Genomic DNA, 23,481 nt, shown 5'->3' on the forward strand with positions numbered 1-23,481 from the left:
CCTGTCAAATCTGCCTGCGGATTGCTGGATCCGCATCAGAGGGTGCAGGAAGAAAAGAGCTGATATCAGCATTTAGGGATGGTATTTACATGCAGTTCCACTCTGTCACTCCAGGCCTGTATGGAACCAGCGTGGAACTGCAATGCGCCACTTAGTGGTATGCAGTAGCACTGCTGTAAAGTTTCCCTTTCCAGTCTGGCGCCACGGTCTTCAGAGGTGAGAAATATGCAGGTAGATAGATTGGTAATGCTACCTCCGGTGGACAAAGTTAAGTAACTTGTTCTTCTATGACTTTCAGTTTGCAGGTTGAAAGATTCGGATTTCAAAAAGTTAGGAATGTGTAGGGAAGTGACATAGGTGATTCAACTATCTACAACACACTTCACAGCGGGAATATATACACCACTTCACTTGGTCACCTTTGATGCTCAGAACACTGGTAGGTCCTTGAATCTCTTTGCCCCACCCAAAGATTTTTCATTTTGTATAATATGGGTTTCATAAGGTATGACCTTTGCTAACCTTGACTGTGCTGCCACTTGAGCCGCCCGCCTTGTTTTGGTTGATCATAGGGGTATCCTCCCATAAAGAGGGTACTGAAAGAATTTTTGTTATTTATTTCAGTAAGCAGCCTTCTGGTTTCTCTATGTAATTTATCATTGGTGTTGCAGAAGATACAGTGGTCACAATTTGAATTGTTGGATTTCCTACCTACAAATTAACTGACCTACAAGGTTATTTCCTTTGTAGCAGTCTTGTCGTGAGACACTTAGGCAATTTGGTATGCCTAGTCACGTACTAACATACGCTCATGAACTCTCTACTTCATTGATTTTTAAGCTTTATCTTTTTCCGAAAGATATCATCAAACTTGCACCTGGTAGAATATGGTCATTTGTGTAGAGGAAGTGAAAGTACTAGGTTTTGGAACAAGACGTGCAGTCTAAGTGTATTTCGTTTGAATAGCGATAGTGCAGCAGGGAGGAAGAGCAGCCTCTTTGCCTGCAGCTAATGGTGTACGAGTGTGGGATATTTGCAGATTAGCAACCTTGGTATCTCTCTATACATTCATAGCCCCTTACTTTAGCGCAAGACGCCTCGGAATTCGAGCGCTCTATAAACTTTGTCCTATCCTACGTATTCCATGTCAGAAAATCATCAGCATGTCAAGCTGCAGGTTAAGAACTATGGGTAAATATGAGATGAAATGTATGTCACCTAGGATATGGAAGGAAATAAATCCTTTAATGTAGCATCATATTGTGCAAGTAACGTCATTTGTCAGCAGCATATTGCCAATGTAAGCAATGTGATGAGGAAGTTATGACTAACCATCTTTAGAGTGAGCCTTCTGTTCCCCATCACTTTGCTTTAGAATGATAGGAGCCTGAACTGAAAATGCCATGGGCATAATACAGGAAGAAGTAGTGGTGGTGCGTTGATCAGTAGGTGGCTGGCTGTGATGATCTGCTGTTAGTCCCTTCCCTGCCCTACTTAGATTATGTCATGTCAGCCCTTTACTTCAATATACTTGGTTCCCATTTACTTCTTGAACTGGTATTGAACTATGAGATTGTTTTCCTGTATAACTGTGGCCCGAAGGGGAGGCACCAGTGAACAAAGAGAATCAAAATAAAAGGATTTGCTAATCTAGACTAGGCATCTTGGTCAATTTTAAAACTATGAACCTTCAAAAAGTAATCCATTTTTATGATGAAGAGAGTTTTGAAGTGCATAAATCTTTGACATACTCCTGTATCTAGACAATTGCATACTCTTATTGGAAATAATGTTTATTAATGCTATCAGTTTGTTGGCATCATCCCAATGAGGATAATAATCATTGCTGTATTTATGTGACACAAAATTTTCCATGACTGATGTGGCATTACCACATCATTCCAAACCTCCAAAGACCAAACATGAATGGTAATAGGGCTCACACTCACTTTTAGCTGAATACATTACTTCAGCCCCCTTGAAGAGATATTTACTATAATTATGATTATCAGTAACTGATTTAGGCATTAGGAAATATGCCTACATTCAAAGAGAAGTCACTCTTTCAAGACGTTTATCAATCAAGCGTATTAAATCATAGTATTCTAGTGGATACTTCTACCTGCAGATTCCCCACCTGTAGAAAATTCTAACGCATCATAGTGGATCCAGAAAACCTCAAAGCTCTCAAATCATTGGTAAAGGGTTCTGGACAAGCCCCCCCCCCCCCCCCCAGGTGGTGTTTCCCAGGCCATAAAACATCCATACTTTTGACATTGTTCTGGAGCTTCTCTCTTTCTGATGAGATTTCCTCACAAATGCAAAACAATTGCAGTACAATGTCTCCTCCCAAGAAATCAGGTTCAGACCCTGCAGAGATTGTAAAACAGATTTCCATTATGGATGCACAGGATATTTGCCTTTGGGGCTTGGTAATTGATCATGACTCCAAGACCTGTTCGCCCTGCCTTAGCATGCACCCTAAGGTCATAAAGGAATGGGAAGGCCAAGCTCTTTATGCTAGGGCCAAGGATGGCCATTGATGCCGTAAATGACCCTGGCATCATTCCCAGCCTCCATTATCCTCATCCAAAGAAACGGCAGCAGCACAGGAATACATAGAAGCACTCCAGAGGTAATACACCCCATCGCTCTCTGTCTCCCACAGCACCTTTGTCCTCAGAACCAGAGTTTAACCATGTATTTAGACCATCCTCCTGACACCTCTTCTCTTTCAATGGACCTGGCTCTGTAGCAACCTCTGCTCTTCCGGCAGCCATCGCTGCCGGCATGCACTGCGCAAGAGACTCCAGCATTGATGACAAACTTCCAGGAGTTCTCAACACCCATGGTTGGACCCGGCGATATTTGACAACACCATGTACTCTATCTTGCTAAGGCTCTGACACCGTCCTGGTGCGACTTCCAATGTTCTTCTCAATTTCAGCTGACTTCCTTCGGAGCTGCATTTTCAGACCTCTACCATCACCACTCTGCTTCAACCCAGCACTGGCGCTGCAACATATGCCGTGGATGGTGTCACTGCTAACACCACCTCCTCAGGCTCCGGCACTGAGCCTCAGATCTGCTCTCACAGGGATGTCAAGGGACTTTTGGAAGAGGAGGTATATAGGACCAGACGCCATCAATTGTTTGAGACAGACTCTGATCCCCAACGAGTTTCTTCCCAATGGTGACCCTGACCAGGATACTCTGGGATTTCAGGGATTCTCTTTTGCAAGTGGCTAATACAATTGCCCTGAAATGCCTATGAACTTATCCACTGGACCACCAATGCCTGAAGTAGTGTCTCTGCATATATTGATGCTAGAATCGTCAGAGGTGTTGGATTTACAGTTACCAATGACGGAATCCAAGACTAATATCCTTTCTGAAGTTCTCCTGCCTGCTTTAGCGTCCTCGGAACCTCTTCACTCCTTTAATAAGGCTCTACTAGAATCCATTATGGTAGCATGGGAGTAACCTTTGTCTACCCTGGCAGTCAACCGGGTTGTAGGCTGACACTATTGTCGGACTCCTGGTCACCCAGTCTTTCTGTCAGCCCATTCTTCACCAGACAGCCTCGTTGTTCAGGCCTCCTGTTCTAGTTCTCAATCTGGAGGTGCCTTTCCTAGAGCCCTATTTGACAAGGAATCTAAACGATTGAGGCTTGGGATTAGATGAATTTTTCTGCAGGCAGTATGGCCCTCAAATTGCTTAATGCCAACTGTCTTCCGGCATATTATAAAGTAAAGTCTTACCATGGCGGGCCACTGACCTTTGCAATGGACACTAACACCACAAGCCAAAGACATGCTTGGCTTCAGAATTCTAACTTTTCCTCTGATGTCTAAGCCAAAGTAATAGACCTCCCGTTTCATGGGGCGCTTCTTTTTGGAGAGAAGCAGACTCTGCTGTGGCACTGTTGAAAATCTGAAAGCCCACAGCAAGATCTCTCGGCCTACTGCTTCTGCTTCCGACCAAGGACTACTAGTCATTTTATTGCTTTCATGGCTTTGGAAAAAGGTCTTCCTTTGATTCAAGGTAAAAGCACTTGACACTGCAGCAACAGCCTAACACCCTAATCAGACAGTACAGCGGCTGAAATAGAGGGAAGAGCTGTGGATCCACCTTGCAACCTTTCTCTTCTTACTTTTCCTCTGCATCAGTAGGACAGCCTGTATAGTTTACTTCCCCAACCCCCCACGAAGACTATAGGAGGGCAGGCGCCTCACTTCTTTTCTGGCCTGTAAGGCCATTACTTCGGACCAGTGAGTCCTTCAAATCAAAGAAATGCGCTACACCTTTCGCTTCCTTCGGGTTTTGGCCCAAGATCTCCACCTTCAGAACATTTGGCCATTCTTCAGCAGGAGGTGGCAGCTCTCCTCCTCAAAGGAGCGGTGAAGTAGGAACCACAGCGAGAAAAGGACTAGGGTTGTTGTGCATGTTTCTTCATGGTGCCCAAGGAGGACACATCAGGAACCTGAACATCTTCCTCAAAAAGGAGAAGCTCAAGATGATGACCTAGCTCAAGTTTTACTGCTGTTGGAGCTTGGAGACCTAATATTGTCGACCTGCAGGATGCCTACTTTAACATCTTGATCCTGTGATCGAACCAGAAGTACTTGCAATTTGTTGGTGGGTTCTACTCACTACCCTTTGGCTCCACATTGGCACCAAGAGTCTTCCAAAGGTAATGGCATTGTTTGTGGCCCATCTTCAACGGTCGGGCATCTCAATATTCCCATACCTGGACAACTTACTCATCAAAAGCAGCTCGCTGGAGATACTGTCACACTATTTGTAATCAGCAGCATCCCTGCTGTCCGGCCTGGGCTTTTCGATCAACCAGCCTAAATCACATCTGTGGCCCTCCAAAAGACTCCAGTTCATAGAGTTGGTACTGGACACCACCCTTCTCCACTCCTTCCCTCCGTCACGAATGATCAGAGGCATTCAAGAGATGGTTAATCTTTCCAGCAAGGCATGAGAGTCCGAATGCTGAGGGTCCTACCATCCCAGGGTCTGCTGGCATCCGGCATTCTCCTAGTCACGCATGAATAGAGGTGGTCTATCTGGAAGCTGTACACGCCGGCCGAGCCTACCTCTGTTCCTGAGGCTCCGCTGAGGCGTGCTGCCCGTGTGTTGTGGCTGTGGGGCGGCCGGGCTTAGCTCCGCTGCCTTCCATCGCCAGGTACTTCCGGCTGGCCGGGCTTGACTCCGCCGGTTGGGAGGGTGAACAACTACAGCCCCCAGCAGCCCTTGTTCCAGGACGCCTCCCCCACCATCACTGCACAGCGCCAGGAGGTGCATAAAGACCCACCCACTGCTGAGGACCGGGTGGTGGTCTATCTGGAAGCTGTACACGCCGGCCGAGCCTACCTCTGTTCCTGAGGCTCCGCTGAGGCGTGCTGCCCGTGTGTTGTGGCTGTGGGGCGGCCGGGCTTAGCTCCGCTGCCTTCCATCGTCGGGTACTTCCGGCTGGCCTGGCTTGGCTCCGCCGGTCGGGAGGGTGAACAACTACAGCCCCCAGCAGCCCTTGTTCCAGGACGCCTCCCCCACCATCACTGCACAGCGCCAGGAGGCGCATAAAGACCCACCCACTCCCTCGTCCCGCGAGGACGCGCGCGGGACGCGCCGGGCTAAGTCTGGGCAAAGGGCGGGCCCTCTGAGGCCCTCAGAGACCGCAGGAGACCGGACCGGGCCACCCCCCTGTCATTTGCCATTCCCCGCATACCTAAGGTATTCATCCCATCTTGTGAACTTATAAAGTAAATAGTGGGTAACAGGCCTGATGGAGGTCAAAAGTAAAAGTAGGGTGGCGGTTAAAAAAACACCTATGCACACTCGCTCAACTACAAGGAAACAAACATTGGCGCCAACCCCTTTACCCACCTTAACTGCAATTGATAGGATGCTGCAACAAACAATTGGTGTTGTTGTTAACGCTATTGAAAGTACGGAAAGAAGATTATCTTTACCAGCGAGTATGTGTTTAATAAGTCAAACGTCACAAACTATCAATACACATGTTAGCGTTCCAAATGAAACAACAATGTCACATGATTCACTTCTATTGGAATCGTTTGCAGGTTTGCCAAGGTATGACTTAATTCAATCTGATGTACCACAGCCTCTAGGACCTACTGTTTCTTGTACTAGGGAGAGTAGACTGTCTATAACACCTGACTTGTCAGCTAGCATATCACCACAGCCCCTAATATCTAGTGTTGTGCCTGTAACTAATGGGGAATTGGATGGCTGTGTTACTAATGCTGTCATTCCAACTGTACAAATCAGTGATATCAGTTTGTCAAGTAGCAAAACTGACTGTGACCCTGTACCCTTTAAAAGGAAACTAACCCAAAGTCGAAAAAGGTTAATAATAAACAAACAGGCTAAAACATATAGAAGAAAAAAGAAGAGGGCCATACAAACTCTAGAAACCAACGAAAGAGAAGGTGAGATACAGCAGAACAGTGGAGGGAGACATGTAAAAGATATACAATTACTGGAAATACAAACTCCAAATAATGTCGAGGCATTTAAAGAATGTCTCGAGAAAATGGTAAAAACCTACATCGCACCAGTGATGGAATCTCTAGAAATTCTAAGTAAAAAAAATAGAAAACCTAGAGAAACTGGGCATAGCTAACTTGGATGTCCTAGAACACCTGGGTTCACAAGTCAGACCTCATTCAATTAATGTAGATTCTGGGAACCAGAGTAATAGTAAACCAAGTGCAGTAAATCGTACTCCTAGTGTGCCCATTGTGAAGGGAAACCCGGTACCTTCTACAAGTGGAAGGCAGAGGCCAACAACCATCACCCCCAAGGTAGTAGGTGGGCAAAAAGTAGATGGGGGCCAAAGAAACATCAATGAACCCGCCTCCAACTACAAGAGCCTACCCGTACCGAGGCGCCATATTAATAATGTCATTCCAGCCACTATTAATCTGCCACTTGATTGCAGACCATTTGTAGCGATACTCGCGAATGTCCCCAAGTTGTTGCCTAACCAATTTGAAAATCAAGAAACCTTGAAAAATAAAACCTTGTATTGGTTGGTGAAAAATTGTGGGTTCCCAATACGAGGCACAGAAGAGATTATAACAACACAGAGGGTAGGTTGGGTAGGGCCAAATAAAAAGGAGATAGACGGGGACTGCATAATTATAAATTTCAGGACTACAGAATGGGCGAGAGATTCGATCTTACATGCACCTATGCCATCAAATCACGAATATAACATCACACTGTTCCCACTTGATTACTTTTATAGGAACCAGTCAGGAAGACAAATCACTACACATAACTTCCAGCATCCAAGAGCGGCCTTTATCAAATATCCTAATGTTGTACCTATTTGTCCTCCCCTACTCCCTAATCTGTATGACAACCTCCTGGTCCCAACTTCTAACAGATTTCAGTTGCTCAGCTCACTTGAGGAGAATGACTGACTGAACGTTCCATCCTTGACCCCGCGTTCTGAAAGTATTGTAACAGGTGATACATTAACCTTGGAGAAAGAGCTGGGTGATGAAAGCTGTGTAAATAATATAACTGAGTCACAATTAATTTCATCAAATATTGTGCTATGTACAGGCAATGTTGTAGATAATGAGCCAACTGTAACAAGTGTTAATGCTAATGTTACCCCGATTGCAAGCTTTGAAGCTTCACTCTTGTCTAACCACCCCGAAAGTATAGGAACAAGTTATGCTGACTCCCTTATAATTAATACTTGGAATATAGCCGGAATTGCCTCTAAATTATGTACCCCATTTTGGGACAATTTCATTATATGTGGATACGACATTATATGCTTACAAGAGACATGGCATACAGGACAAATAGAAGTTGAAGGTTACACCTCTTACAGTGTGGCAGCAGTAGCTTCCAAAGCTGGCAGAGCTAAGGGAGGCCTACTGACTTTGGATTCAACTAAATTAACAGAATTTATTCTTGGGGAACACTCTGTAGCCTGTCAGCATGCGTCTATATTGCGCCTAACACACAGTCATGGTAGGGACCTAATTATTGTACATTTTTATAATAATATTGTGGGCCCTAAACGTGATATGATTGTTCCCGATGTTGAACGCGCTATTGAAGCTGCAATTATTCTTTCTAAGAACAATTTTGTAATTCTGTGGGCAGGTGATTTTAACATCCAAGCCTGCAGACATGCTCGGAAGGGGATATGTGGTCACCACGAGGATTATACAGGGGGTGACAGTGTTTATGTTAATCATTTCCCGCACAGTAATTATGGCAGCGCACTGAATAACTTAATAGCCAAGTTTAATTTGGAACTGCTTGATTGTACAAAAAACAAAAATAATGAAATTTGTCCAACTTTTAGGGGGAGAGATGCCCATTCCAATATTGACCATATTTTGGTGTCTAGCGGCTCAATTTTCTCAAATGTTTGGGTAATAGAGCAGCCTGTGAGTGATCACAACAGCATCTCTGTGGAGTTAATGGGCTGGGGTCAAAAAAACGTTGTGAATGGTAAAGCTGTCCATGGGATTTCTGCTGAGAAACCGAATGGTACGAGAATTAAATGGATTAAAATTGACCCTAACAAACTAACAAAGGATATTATTTGTAAATGTACCAGAGAGGTTGAATACTGCCTTGCACCTAATGTGATAGCGCCTGTTGTTCTTTCCAATTTTATGAAAATTACATGCACAGTTGAAAATTCCCTGTTAAAAAGAAACAGAAGGGTTAAAAGAAACAAAACTGTGTGGTTTGACAAACATTGTGCCGAGACCCTGAAAAGGTTAAAAAGTGTACTTAATGCTAAACCTAGAAATAAAGAAAGAGTCAGAGAAGAACGTATTAATTATAAACTGGCCCTGTCAGCTAGGAAAAGGGAGTTACAGGACGAGGCCTGGAATAAACTTGATATGGCCGCTGCAACTAAAAACCATAAACTCTTTTGGGAAACGATAAATGGCCCATTCTTAAAGAATTAAAACATTCCTGAGGTCAGTTCACATGTCAGCTGTCTTGCATGGATTGCACATTTCTCTGAGATTTTTAATTCTGATCTTAAACCTGATGGGTCTATCTTATGTTTTAATTGGAAGAAAATGCAGTTGTTTTTAACTTTAAATGAAGTGACAGATGCAATCAAAAATAGTAAGGGTGGTAAAGCACCCGGGCCCGATGGGGTACCCATGGACTTTTATAAACATGAAATATCATTATGGGCCCCAATCTTAACTCGTTACTTCAATGCTGCGGTGGAAGATAATTTACCACTGACATGGGGCCAATCAATTATTATACCCCTTTATAAAAAAGGATCCAGGTCAGAGGCAAGGAATTACCGTCCAATCTCTCTTTTGGACTCAACAGTTAAAATCCTTAGTCGAGCCCTACTAGTGAGACTGGAAGCCTGGGCCGAGGAGAATAACATCCTGTCCCCAGTGCAGTATGGGTTTCGTAGGGGATTAGGAACAATGGAGCAGTGCGTGAACCTGGAACTCATAGTTGGCAAGTATACCAAAGCCAAATCTGGTAATCTTTATTTATGCTTTGCCGACTTTAGTTCCGCGTTCGATCTGGTGGAACACGCACAACTCTGGCCCACACTACTGGCAATGGGCGCCCCCACTGAAATTATCCATCTGCTTGCTCGCTTGTATAGTAATTTATCAAGCAAAGTAAGGTTTGGAACAGATGGAGAGTGTACCCCTTTCTTTGAAGTTAAGAGAGGCATCCGTCAAGGATGCGTACTTGCCCCTCTACTATTTTCGCTTTTTATTAACCATGTGGATACAACTCTAAAATTGATTAATGCAGATGCTCCAACTATAAATGGTAACCCCGTCCCAGTCCTTTTATACGCGGACGACGCAGTCCTCCTCTCTAGGACACATAATAGACTGCAACAATTAATTGATCAATTCCATGTTTTTATTAAGAACAGGAAATTGAAAATCAACAAAGGGAAGACGGTTACCATGGTTTGTGGTAAGAAACCAAGAAAACACAAACCCTTTTTTTAGAAGGAGAGAAATTAGAACCTGTTAATAGTTTCTGCTATTTAGGCATCACCTTTTCGGGAAATGGGACATGGATTAATGAACAAAACAGTGTCCTTTTTAAAATGGCCCGGAATACAAACTGTATATTTAGATTTGCTGCTAAATTAGGGGATCGCAGAATTCGTGAAATGTAACCCTTTTTAATGCTAGATGCATTTCTTCAGCTATATATGGAGCCGGAGTATGGGGGTATGATGCACAGTGTGCCAAATCTATCCAGGTGAGGGAGAATGTGTTTTTAAAAAGATTAACCAGTGCCCCAGTTATGGCTTCAACGGAGCTAATACATAAGGAATTAGACATGTACTATGTCAATGATCTAATTGCCCTTCGTCCTCTATCCTTATGGCGCTCAATATGGGCAAAGGAGGAAACCAAGTTTACGCAGGACGTAATAACAGATTGTATCAAACTTGATCGCCGATCGAACATTCCCTGGCTGAAGCATATACATCATTGGTATAAAACATTATATGGACTGGACATTTATAATGAATTAATAATGGACCCTATATTATCAAAGCGGGAGTTGAAGGTCTCGTTTATGAAATTTACAGAAGAGACTAGGATGGAAAAATATACTAAACAGAGTACATTCAATCTTTACCAACAATATAACATTAATGTAGGCTTCCAATCTTATTTTCTAACAGTTAGTATTCCCTCCCATCGATTTGTTTTAAACCGCCTCCGCTTAGGAATTGTGCATCACCTTGTGGCCTTCCCTGTGCCTAAAAAACCTGGAACTTGTTTGTGCCCATGTGATGGCAAATCAAAACAGAGCACGTGTCACTGTATGTTATCTTGTACTTTTTATACTTTTTTAAGGAAATATTACTTGAAACCCATCTCTTTAAAATATAATACGCATCATCTACAAACAGCAATGACAATAGTGTTTAACCTAGAGTCCCCAGATGTATGCTTTTATGTGGCCACTTATATTTTAAAATGTATTTCTGCAAGAAAATCAATTATTATATGAATTTTTCCAGCTGCTAAATGTACTATGCACTTTATATTAGATGCTGTTGATATCATGTATTTGTATTTTGCACACATATGCTTGTTGGATTAATTGCTGCTACTGTACTATATTTATCGTAGGATTGGCTTAGCACTTGCACTTTGTTTCATTTATCATTATTTTCTGTTAATAGTCAGTCTAGGTGCTGCTAACTGCATATTGCACTTTAGAATTGCCAATTTGCACATATACTAATATAGAGACAATATTTAGCACTTTAAATTGCATATTTACACATAATTAAAGGTCGTAGGATTGTTAAAATGTTAGTCAAAAGCTTTGAATGGCCTAATGATTATGCGCTATCAATACTGCTAAATGTTTCTATCATGAGCGCTATTGTGTTAGATTGTTTTTATGATAGCTTAATTTAGTATTGTGTAAACAATTTTTGTGTGTATGTTGCTATATGGTTGTATTTCTTTGCAAACCGAATAAAGCATCTTTGAACTGAACTGAACTGAATAGAGGCACAAGAGGATCCCTGCAGTGATGCCTCTGCAGGCAGTGGCTCCAGTACAAGGGAGACTTGACGGCCTCTATCATGGTGTCCCTATCGCTGCAGCAGAAGTTGCTTGGTGGGGTAACAAGGAAAACCTAACTTGCGGGATGGCCTCCACTCCCCCTCAGACCATGACCATGGTAGTGATGGATGCCTCCACCTAAGGATGGGGAGCCCAACTGGAGAATCTTATGGTCATGGTCCTCTGGTCTCCCGGAGAGCTGGTTCGTTACGTCAGCCTGGGGCAATTCAACTGGTGCTCAAGGCCTTCCTCACCTCCATCGTGGGTCGGTCTGTTCAGAACTTGACGGACAACAAAACTGTGATGTGGTATGTGAACAAGCTATGGGAAGTAGGGTCTCACCTCCTTTGCCTGCAAGTGTTATGACTGTGGTTTGGGGCGCACCGCCAAGGGATCTGGCTCAACGCCAATCACTTAGCGGGGGCTCAGAATGTCCAAGCCAACAGCCTGAGCCAGCGCCACTTTGCCGATTACAAGTGGCATATTCTGCCAGAGGTAGTCCAGGACATCTCCCAGTGGGGCACTCCTTAGGTGGACTTATTCACCTCCTTGGAAAATGATTAGTGCTAGCAGTTCTGCGTCGTCTAGCATCCGTTTAGGGGAACCTTGGGGATGTGTTTAAGTTGAGCTGGAACTTTTAGCTGCGTTACTCATTTTCCTTATACCCTTGATTCCACGAGTTACGAGGAAGAGTCACCAAGACATTCTCATCGCCCCAAATTGGCCACGAAAAGGGTGTGGTATGCAGTCCCTCTGTGCTTCTCATGTGTCCGCCGCTTTGCCTCCTGTTCAGACCGGAGCTTCTCTCCCACTCTTATAGCATGGTTCTGCAGTCCAATTTCTGTGACCTACACTTACATGCTTGGAGACATAGTAGGGACAACTGAGCTCCTTTCAGCTACCACCGGAGGTGCTAAACCTAGTCTTGTCAGCACGTCACCCCTCCTCCACGTCTGCTTGCTCAGGTAAATTGAGCAACTTTTTTGCATGGTGTGCAGACAATGGTGTACACTGTACAGGCCATGTTATCGTAGGTGTTGAAATTTGCGCTTTCCATTGCTCAGAGGGATTGTGCTATTGGTACTATCAAGGGGTAGTTAGGCTGCTTTGTTTGCATTTTTATGTCGGTCAGATCTGTCTTTTAAGTCCCCTATACCTTTGAGATTTAATAAATTTGTTTCCACTCCCCCCCCTATGTGGTTGCCTAATTGAATCTGAATTTAGTTTTCCCCTCTCTGATGCGTTTGAGCTCCTTCAGAGTTGTACTGTATGAATGTTAACTCACAAAACTCCGGGCCTGATTCACAAAAGTAAACTGCGACAAAAGTCTAACTTTACGAATTTCGGTATTAACAAAGGGCATTTACGAGTAGTAAAGTTAGACTTTTGTCTCAGTTAAACTTAAGTTTTGGTCTTAAGTTAAACTGAGATCAAAACGGAGACAAAAGTCTAACTTTACCACTTGTAAATGCCCTTTGTGAATACCGAAAGTCGTAAAGTTAGACTTTTGTCTCAGTTTTGGTCTCAGTTGAACTTAAGACCAAAACTTAAGTTTAACTGAGACAAAAGTCTAACTTTACTACTCGTAAATGCCCTTTGTGAATACCGAAAGTCGTGGAGTTAGATTTTCATCTCGGTTTACCTTTGTGATCAAGTCCCTTCGTTTTTGGTTGTCATCACTTCTGCTAGAAGGGTTGGTGAACTGCAGGCCCTTAACTGTCCCCCTCCATTCAACACTTTCTTTCCAGATAAGTTGGTGTTGCGACCCAGAGCTACTTTCCTTCCAAGGTGATGACACCTTTCCATCTCGGCCAATCCATTACCCACCCAACCTTCTGTCCTCCCCCTCATCCTATGAAAGAAGAGAACCGGTTGCATTGGTTGTATCCTAGTCAGGCAGTTAATTACTATCTGGACCGCACCAAGGTATTTTGTCAGGATGGCCAGCCGTTTATCGTGTACTGTGGTGCCAAAAAAGGTAAGCCTGTAAAAAAAGAGGGTCTTGCATAGGAACATCCTCTGCATCAAGATCTGTCTCACCTTAGCCAAGTAAGAGCCTCCTGAGGGGATCAGAGCCCAGTTCCACCAGGGATAATTGACCACTTCTGCATTTTGCATAGGTTTTCAAGTTGCAGACATCTGTAAGGTGGCAACTGGGTTTCCATGCACACCTTTGCAAAGCACTACTGCTTTGAGTCGGAGGTACGCAGGGACACAAACTTTGCCAGGTCCATTCTGCGGGCTTTCCACATTTAACCATCCATCAATCCTTCTCCTGGCAGGTTATTACTGTGAAATCTGTTCTACAGGTGAGGAATCAGCAGGTAGAATTATCCATCAGAAGAACATTTTATTTACCTGCATTAGCGATATTACTGGTGAATACTCTTATCAATCTGCAGATTCCTCATTGACCCAGCTGCCTCCCCATTTGATGGATGAGTTATAGGGAAAGTTAATATGATCCCATTTTATATATATATATATATATATATATATATATATATATATATATATATATATATATATATATATATATATATATATATATATATATATATATATATATATTGGTATTGCAATCTTACGTCCATGTCAATCTACCCTCCCACCTCAAAGGCTGGGGAAAAACAGGGGAAAAGTCATGTTGTGCAGGGGTGGGTGCTTCAAGGCCTTGGTTGTGCCGCCTGACATCATGTCTGCCGTCGACTGAGTCTGGGGCTCTTTACCGCTGTCTTCAGAGTTTTGAAGTTTTCTGGATCCAGTCTGACGACCTGGAGTGTACTGAGGAATCTGAAGGTAGATAGAGTATCCACCAGAAAGACAGTTACTGCAGGTAATGGACTTTTTCTTTTTTCACCTTCTCCACCCTGCCACATATGCAGTGTTTTGTGGTACTCCTAAGCATGTACAAATAAATAATTATTCCTCCTCCACTTCCACCATTAATCATAAAAGCTACACTGCTTTATTGTTTTGTTCCCAAAAGCTGTGCTTGCATCAGCTAGAAACCTGTTGTATGAACACAAAAAACAAACACTCAGAGGAAGACATATTGACTTGGTTGGGAGTGTGTGAGGAAGATCAAGTTGTTCGCAGGTTTTTCCAAAGCATAGGTCTTACAAACCTTTATTAGTGTAGTGTATCTTCCAAACATTACGGATAGTGTGCATAAATAACTCCAGATGCACACTTTGGAACTTACCATAACCTGCTATCTTTTTTACAGGTGGAGATGGGACCTTTCAAGCACACAGTGGACGATGGTCTGGATGTACGGAAGGCCGCCTTCGAGTGTATGTACACATTGCTTGAGAGCTGTATGGACAGGTTGGATATCTACGAATACTTAAACCACGTGGAGGATGGCCTGAAGGATCATTATGACATCAGGGTAATCTGCTTTCCTCAAACCCGCGTGCAGGGCTATTGCATGGTTGCCAAGAGCATGCTTGTGATTGCATGCCCGCTGACCTGTGAAATCCTGTACATGGGTTAGATGGTGAGCTCTAACATTCTCAGTTTAAAGAGTAATTTAGATCACTGGAGTGTTGTTGAGTATATACGTGACTGTCTCCCACCACGAGGCTTGGGCCCTTGCTGGATTTCCATTTACACTTTGGCAAGCACTGAAACCAATCCATAATCAAGAGAAAGGAATGCAGTATCCAGTTGGTAACATCACAGTTCTGGGACGAGTCTGTAAAATAGCTCAGAGAGTAAATGCATCTATTGCATACTTCTTAGTCAACGAATTATCAGTTTGTACACTCAACCTCACATTCTTGAATGTTAATACAATGAGTACTAAGCAAATTATTTTAATGCATGGAATCTGGAGAAGTGGGGCTAACTGCCATGCTGGATGGAGCAGTTAGAGCGAGCACGCTCCTCGTCCCTAGATTCCTCCTAATTCTGCCGCCCGAGTATCCATCTGGCCAGCAGGGAGCTGGCAAATGATGCCAGGAACCTGTGGATCACACTGTTGTGTCCCGATCAGGCCGAGTGCATGTGCGGCGGTAAGCGGGCAGTCCAGCTGCGCTGCCGAGCGCAGATCAAGCTGGGGGCCACTTGGAGGAGCGTGGCCAGTGAGGGCAGCTCGGCATCTGTGCTTGAGCTCGAGGTGCCACCGGAGCTGAAGGCTACCTTGCCAGGGACCCACTATGGCCACAGACTAAGCTGCTGTGGTTATCTGAAAGAGACACGTTAGTGATAGATTCCTTACCTTAGAATATCCCCAGGCGTCAGACTGGATCCGTAAACTTTTGCGTAGCAGTACCCTTGCGCGTCGGTAGGCGTTGTCTGCGGCTCCGCGTCCGTCGTGGGCGCCGTGATGACGTCGTCGGAGTACTTAGACGCCGCCTCCGCGTGCTGACGTCAGTTCTTCTTTTTTCCGCGCCAGCCAGCGCAGATCTGGAAAGAGCAGTTACCCTAGTCAATTTTTGACTAACTTTTTGGTGATCTTTTTGATCTTTTTCGAAGTCTTACGACTCCGACGGTGCCGTAGGGATGCCCGGCTTCAAGCATTGTGAAGACTGCGACCGCACCATGTCGGTCACGGATCCTCACCGCCAGTGCCTGACGTGTTTGGGCGTCGACCACGACGACGAGGCCTGCCCCAACTGTCGGGCCCTTTCAAGGAAGGCCAGGCGGGAGCGGTCCCGCAGGCGCATCGAACTCCGGCAGTCGGCCGCGCGCCGCGTGAGGTCCCGGTCCCACAGGAGGTCGAGGGACAGGTCGCTGGGACGGAGCCGTCACAGCTCCGGGAGTCGGCACCACTCCTCCGGGTCCAAGTCGTCAGGTAAGAAACACAAGAAGTCGAAGAGACATCATCGGTCTTCTGACTCCCCCCGACGCTCGTGCGATGCGGCCGGGGGGGTTCGGGTGACACCGCCCACGCGGCTCCTCAGGAGTCGCGGGCGCCGCTTCCGGCCCCATACCCTCCGGTCCCTGGGCTGAACGGGACGCCGGAGGAGATTGAGCGTTTCCTCATGGCCATGAGGTCCCTTTCTCCTCCGACTGGCTCCGCGGCGCCTTCGGGCACAGCGGACCCATCTGGGAGCCCTAGTGGGTCGGGGGCTTGGACCCCCGACGCCGTTGGGTGCTTCGGCCCCGACGCCGCCGGCCCCGCAGGGCCCGGCGCCGCTGGGCCTACCTCGGGCTCTGGATCATCACCGGTGGATCTTACGACCCCCCCGGCGTCGGTCCGTGTGGTGTCACCTCCGGCGCCGTCCTCGGGCGGCGTCGTCCCCGATATCTCCCTTGCTTCGGTTCCGACGGCGCCTATCGGCGCCGCACCCGATGCAGTTTGGAGATTTTTACTTCTATGAACCGACCTCATACAATTACAACCCTGAATCTCAGGAGATGGGTGATGATGAGGATTGGGAAGGGTCTGAGGACCCTCTGACCAAGGAGTGTCAGTCTAATATGGACTGGGCAGGAGACCTTGGGGAGGCCAGTGGCCTGGACACCTCTCCAGACACTGGATTTGTCTCTCCTCCTACCGTGGCTTCGGAGGAGGGGGCTACCTATGGTGTGGTGTTGACGAGGGCTGCCAAGGCCTTGGGCCTTGAGCTCCCCGTCGCGGCCGTGAGGACTAACCTCCTCACAGAGGTCCTTAAGCCGTAGTCATGCTCAATGGAGCCTCTGCTGCCGTTTAATGAGGTCTTGACCGACGTTCTTTTGGGCACTTGGTCCAGGCCCGCTACGGGTTCGCCCGTAGATAGGAACGTGGCCAGACTCCACCGCCCGCTCCGGGCGACCCATGTTTCCTGTCCTCCCACCCCACCCCCGAGAGTCTGGTCATCCAGGCCTCTAATTCCCAGACCGCATTCCCGCCGGCCCCGCCGGACAGGGAATCCAAGAGGTACGAGAATTATCTCATCCCTTAGTTTGGGACTGCGGTCTTCCAACACCGCATGCCTCTTGGGCCGCTACACCCACTCTCTGTGGGAGACGGTGGCGGAAGTGCTGCCAGAGTGCCCGTTGGAGGTACGGGCCAAACTCGGCCAAGCCCTTGTGGAGGGCCGGGACGCAGCCAAGTATTCCATCAGGTGTGGGCTGGATACTACCGACTCGCTAGGCAGAGCGATGGCTACGACAGTGGCGGTGAGACGCCACGCCTGGCTGAGATCCACCTATTTTTCGGCAGAATGTCCAGAACACCCTTATGGACATGCCGTTCGATGGTCGTCGCCTCTTTGGCGACAAGGCAGACCACGCGCTTGAGCGCTTTAAGGACTCCAGGGCTACGGCCAAGTCCTTGGGCCTCTCGGCCCCGCGCCAGCAAACGGGTGCCTTTCGCTCCTTTCGTGGCCAGGGAAGGGGCGCCCCCACACGTGCCGCCAGCCACTCGCCGCAGACTGTCGTCGAGCGCGGCGGCGGACGTGGAAACCGCTGCGGAGGCGGTCGGGGAACCAGGCGGAGTCAGTCCACACCTGCCCCCGCGGCATCCACTTCTAAACCCTCCTAGTCCGTGTTTTTCGGCCCATGTGACGCCAGTGGGAGGCAGGGTTCACCATCACTACTCTCACTGGCGCACTGTCACTTCGGACAGGTGGGTGCTGCAGATCGTCCGGAGGGGCTACTCCCTCCCCTTCGGGGCGACTCCTCAAGCCATGCCACCGCAACACCACCGCGTATCGGCGGATCACTTGCGGCTCCTGCAGGAGGAAGTTTCGGCCCTCTTGGCCAAGGGGGCCATCGAGCGCGTTCCTGGGCCAGAAGTAGGACGTGGTTGCTACTCCCACTACTTTCTGGTACCCAAGAAGGGCAAAGGGGGCCTACGCCCTATCTTGGATCTGAGGAACGTCAACGGCTTCCTCCGGAAGGAGAAGTTCAAAATGCTGACTCTGGCTCAGGTCTTAGCTGCCCTAGACCCAGGAGACTGGATGGTAGCGTTGGACTTGCAGGACGCGTATTTCCACATCCCCGTCCTGCCGGCCCACCGGCGTTACCTGCGGTTCACGGTAGGCCACGAGCACTTTCAGTTTACCGTGCTCCCCTTCGGCCTTACCAGCGCCCCACGGGTGTTCACGAAGGTGATGGCGGTGGTTGCAGCTCATCTGCGCAGGTTAGGGGTGTCAGTCTTCCCCTACCTAGACGACTGGTTGTTGAAGGCGGGCTCGCCTCAGACAGTTGTCAGCCACCTCCAGACTACGGCGGATCTCCTGCACCAGCTGGGATTTTCCATCAATGTGCCGAAGTCACACCTGTGCCCCTCTCAGAAGCTCCTTTTCATCGGAGCGGTTCTCGACTCGGCGCAGTTTCAGGTTTACCCGCCCGAACAGCGGGTTCGGGATACACAGGCTCTGATTCAGATCTTCCGGCCTTTATCCCGAGTTTCGGTCAGGTTGACGCTGCGGCTTCTGGGGCTGATGGCCTCCTGCAGCCTTCTGGTGCATCACGCACGGTGGCGGATGCGGGCTCTGCAGTGGGACCTGAAGTTTCAGTGGGCCCAGCATCAGGGCAACCTGTCCGACCATGTCCTGATCTCGGAGGGCGCTGCGAGACAGATGCAGTGGTGGCTCATGGACCGTGATTGGGTCAACGGCAGATCCCTCTCCCTTCCCCAACCGGAGCACGTAGTTGTGACGGACGCGTCCCTCCAGGGCTGGGGAGGCCACTTGGGAGAGGCGGAGATCAGAGGCCTCTGGTCTCCGGCGGAGTCCCTGTTCCATATCAACCTATTGGAGCTGCGGGCGATTCGTCTAGCACTGAAGGCATTCCTCCCGTCTGTCCGAGGGAGTGTAGTGCAAGTGTTCACGGACAACACCACCGCCATGTTGTACTGCAACAAACAGGGCGTGGTGGGGTCGTGGACCCTCTGCCAGGAGGCTCTGCGCCTCTGGCAATGGCTGGAACATCAGGGCGTGACTCTGATGGTTCAACACCTGACAGGTTCTCTGAACCCCAGGGCGGACGAACTCAGCCGACGGTGCTCGATGGATCACGAATGGCGTCTGAACTCGGACGTGGCGCAAGGTCTCTTTCAGCAGTGGGGAGAGCCTTGGTTAGATCTATTCGCCACGGAAGAGAACGCGCAATGTCATCAGTTCTGCGCGTTGGAATTTCCAAGGCGGCACTCGCTCGGAGACGCTTTTCGTCGCGAGTGGAGCTGCGGTCTGTTGTACGCCTTTCCGCCTATACCACTTCTGCCCAGAGTGCTGAAGAAAATCAAGCGCGACCGGGCACAAGTCATCCTTGTGGCTCTGGACTGGGCACAAAGGTACTGGTATCCCGAGCTACTCAGTATGTCAGTCGATCCCCCGGTTTGTCTGCCTCTTCAGGAGGACCTTCTGTCGCAGCAGCAGGGTACGGTCCTCCACCCGAACCTGTCCAGTCTCCACCTCCATGCTTGGAGATTGAGCGGCGACAGTTGAGGCCATTTGACTTCCCTCCTGAAGTCTGTAACATCATTCTGGCAGCCAGGCGTCCCTCCACATAGTCGGTATACGCCTGCAGGTGGAACAGATTTGTGGCATGGTGCACAGCAAAGGCTGTGGATTCCCTCAATGCCCCTCTTTCTGAGGTTCTCCTCTTTCTTCTCTCTCTTGCCCAGCAGGGCTCTGCTCTGGGCACTGTCAAGGGCTACCTTTCGGCTCTTTCAGCCTTTCTGAGGCTGCCTGACCAACCTTCTTTGTTCAAGTCCCCTATCGTTAATCGATTCCTGAAGGGCATCCCTCATACGTTTCCTCCTGTTCCCTTCGTGATGCCTCAGTGGGACTTGAACCTGGTTCTTACGTTTCTGATGTGCGCTCCCTTTGAGCCACTTCACAACTGTCCTCTTCGCCTTCTTTCTTTGAAGACTGTCTTCCTGGTAGCCATCACCTCTGCAGGAGAGTGAGTGAGCTCCAGGCTCCATCTTGTAAGCCTCCTTTCCTTTCAATCCATCCGGACAAGGTTGTGTTACGGACTAGGCCCTCCTTCCTACCCAAGGTAGTCACGGCCTTCCACATTGGGCAATCCATCACGTTGCCTACCTTCTTTCCGCCTCTGCACCCCTCGAGAGAGGAGGAGAGGCTCCACCATCTGGACCCAAAACGTGCGCTCTCATTTTATCTGAATCGCACACAACAGTTCCAGGTGGATGATCAACTCTTTGTTGGATTCGCGGGCGCTAAGAAAGGGAAAGCGGTGCACAAGCGGACCATCTCCCGGTGGATTATCTTGTGCATCCAGGCATGTTACTCCTTGGCTAAGAAGGAACCCCCTGTTGGGCTGAGGGCTCATTCCACTCGAGCCACGGCCACTACAACTGCCTTGGGCCGAGGTGTGCCCTTGCAGGACATTTGCCAGGCGGCTATGTGGGCCTCGCTGCACACGTTTGCAAGACACTATTGCCTGGACAGTCAAGTCCGGAGGGACGGCTACTTTGGCCGTTCCGTCCTCCAGGACTTTCTGGTGTGATTATTGGTTCGCAGACCCACCACCACGGGGATGGTATTGCTGGGGTATCTATTCTAAGGTAAGGAATCTATCACTAACGTGTCTCTTTCAGATGGACAAGTTACTACTTGAGACATTAGTTAGTGATAGATTCCTTACCGACCCACCGATCCTCCCCGTTCTGCGAACCGATATCTAGGGTTAAGGTCATCCCCTTTCAGGGCCCTAGTTTCATGGCACCAGTGTTGGTTTTTGGCATGGCTCTGCGCTTCTGGCGCAGAAAAGCTGTGTCTAAGAACTGACGTCAGCACGCGGAGGCGGCGTCTAAGTACTCCCACGTCATCACGGCGCCGACGACGGACGCGGAGCCGCAGACGACGCCTACCGACGCGCAAGGGTACTGCTACGCAAAAGTTTCCGGATCCAGTCTGACGCCTGGGGATATTCTAAGGTAAGGAAACTATCACTAACTAATGTCTCTTACAGATATATCGTTACACAGGTAGTAACTTGTGCTTCAGATGTCTGGGCTTGCGCTGTGACTTCACCCTCTGTTTGCAGGCTAGGTTAGAAGAATGCTGGGTGACTCTAAGCTGCCTCGCGACAAGATCCCTTGCAGAGGTTTGACTGGCGGCATCACTATTGAGACCAGGAGATTGCACTGCAGCCTCTTGGTAGAGGGCCATCTAGCTGTTAGTGTTGCACCTATCTCTCTTCAGGGGGTGCGACCACCGTTTTTGTTGCCCTGGAACCCCTACATGGGATAAAAGACTCTATGCTGTGTGCTGCTGCCTCTTCCCCATCTCCTGCAACATGCGGATCGCCACTGGTTGCAGATCACCGCTGACCAGCAAACTGTTTACCCTGGACCCATGAGCTCTAATGGAACAGCAGGGACTGAGCTCAAAGCGCACCCTATACACTGCGGGGACCCTACCCTATCCTCTCTCATATGGCGCAGAGGGCTGCCTATCCCGAGGCCTGTTTCGTCTTCCCTCTAGCATACTCACCCCACCAATGAGCAGAATCTTGGGGCGCTGTCAGCGCCATAAAGCGGATGGCGGTGCGGTAGCGAATAGCGCTCCCCCGCCACCGCACAGATCCCCGCTGACAAACTGGATACCATTTTAGCTGTCAGAAGCTCCACTAGCGACGTACTTGTGAGCTAAATAGACTCAGTAGTGGACATTGGGTTGCTACAGGATGATCATAGGAAGATAGCAGACTGTGTCCGCCAGGTGGAGTCAGAACATTTGGTGCTGAGCCCAGCAATTCTGAGTACACTGATGGAAGGGTATAGCATGATGAAATAACATCAGCGTGGTGGGCCTACCGGAGCGGTTTGAGGGGGCGTGAAGGTTCACGATCCTAGAGGACTGGCTACAGGAGGCAGTAGCCCAGAAAAGCTTGTCCAGATATTATGCCCTGGAGGGTGCACACAGAGTACCAGCCTGTCCCCGTATGTCCAGCTGTTACACTACAGGGATCAAGACGTTCTCTTACAACAGGAATACAGCAATACTCCCTTCTAGCTGGATAATGCTTGAGTCTCCGTTTTACCCATTTTACAGCTGAAGTTCAGAAGTAGGGAACTTCCTTCTTGATGGTGAACAAGAGACACAGAGATCTGGGATTCCGTATGCACTGCTGTTCCGAGCTAAACGAGTGCTCTAGGACAGGAAGTATATATTTTTCTCACCCTGGAGGAGGTATGGCAGTGGCTAAATTACTACGACCCAATCTGATGCCTCCCCCCGAGTCTGCCCCTCGAGAACACTGCAGACGCAGGAGATCCTGTCCACACCGAGGGAGAGGTACGCAGGTCACACTGCAAAAGGCTTGAGGTGGCCGAAAGGATCACATGTCCCAGGGGTAGCCCCGAGAAGGCGACTGGCTCTGAGGAGGGTACCAGCACAATCATTGGGAGCAGCACCAGCTCTGACACCAGGCCTTCCCTGGCATGACTGACAAACTCATATGACTCAGGCTATACTTTTGTTAACCCCTTTTTCCACAGGTAATGGTTTAAGAGAATCCAATACATTGTCAATAAAAGGGGGTTGTTGCTGAGTGAGTCTTATCGAGCGAGGTATTCCGAGTGGGCTGCCCTGTCACTTTAGAGTCCATTGTAAAGTAATATACCTAGGGGTACAGAGAGGTCACACGAACATGAGTGGTATGAGTTTTGCCTCAGTAGAAGTTACTTACTCCAAATATTTTCAGTCCCCACACCTGTATCTAGTCCCTAGGAAATTATGCTGCGGTGTGAGTCGGGGAGATGGGCACGCGGTACATGATTCCCTTCAGGTCATCTAAACTATGACCCGTAAAACGATTTCTCTACTCTACAATACACTCCAGCGACAAGATACAACTGTGGGGTCAGCGCCACCGCTGGACGGAGAATATTGACACTCTGATAACATAAAAAGCCTGGGATAATATCCTATTGGCCGCTCCACGCATATCCAGAAATTGC

At 48.1% G+C, this 23,481-nt stretch overlaps 1 protein-coding gene across 1 annotated transcript in view; it reads left to right on the top strand.

Moving 5' to 3' along the window:
• Positions 1-23,481, top strand: part of LOC147692994 (cullin-associated NEDD8-dissociated protein 1-like) — a 211,529-nt gene that overhangs the window by 173,715 nt on the left and 14,333 nt on the right. The window contains exon 13 of the mRNA XM_086939235.1: positions 14,842-15,006. Coding sequence (XP_086795361.1) covers positions 14,842-15,006 — 165 coding nt within the window. The remainder of the gene's footprint in view (positions 1-14,841; positions 15,007-23,481) is intronic.

The sequence above is a fragment of the Lissotriton vulgaris genome, chromosome 9 (assembly GCF_964263255.1).
Source record: "Lissotriton vulgaris chromosome 9, aLisVul1.2, whole genome shotgun sequence".
NCBI lineage: Eukaryota > Metazoa > Chordata > Amphibia > Caudata > Salamandridae > Lissotriton > Lissotriton vulgaris.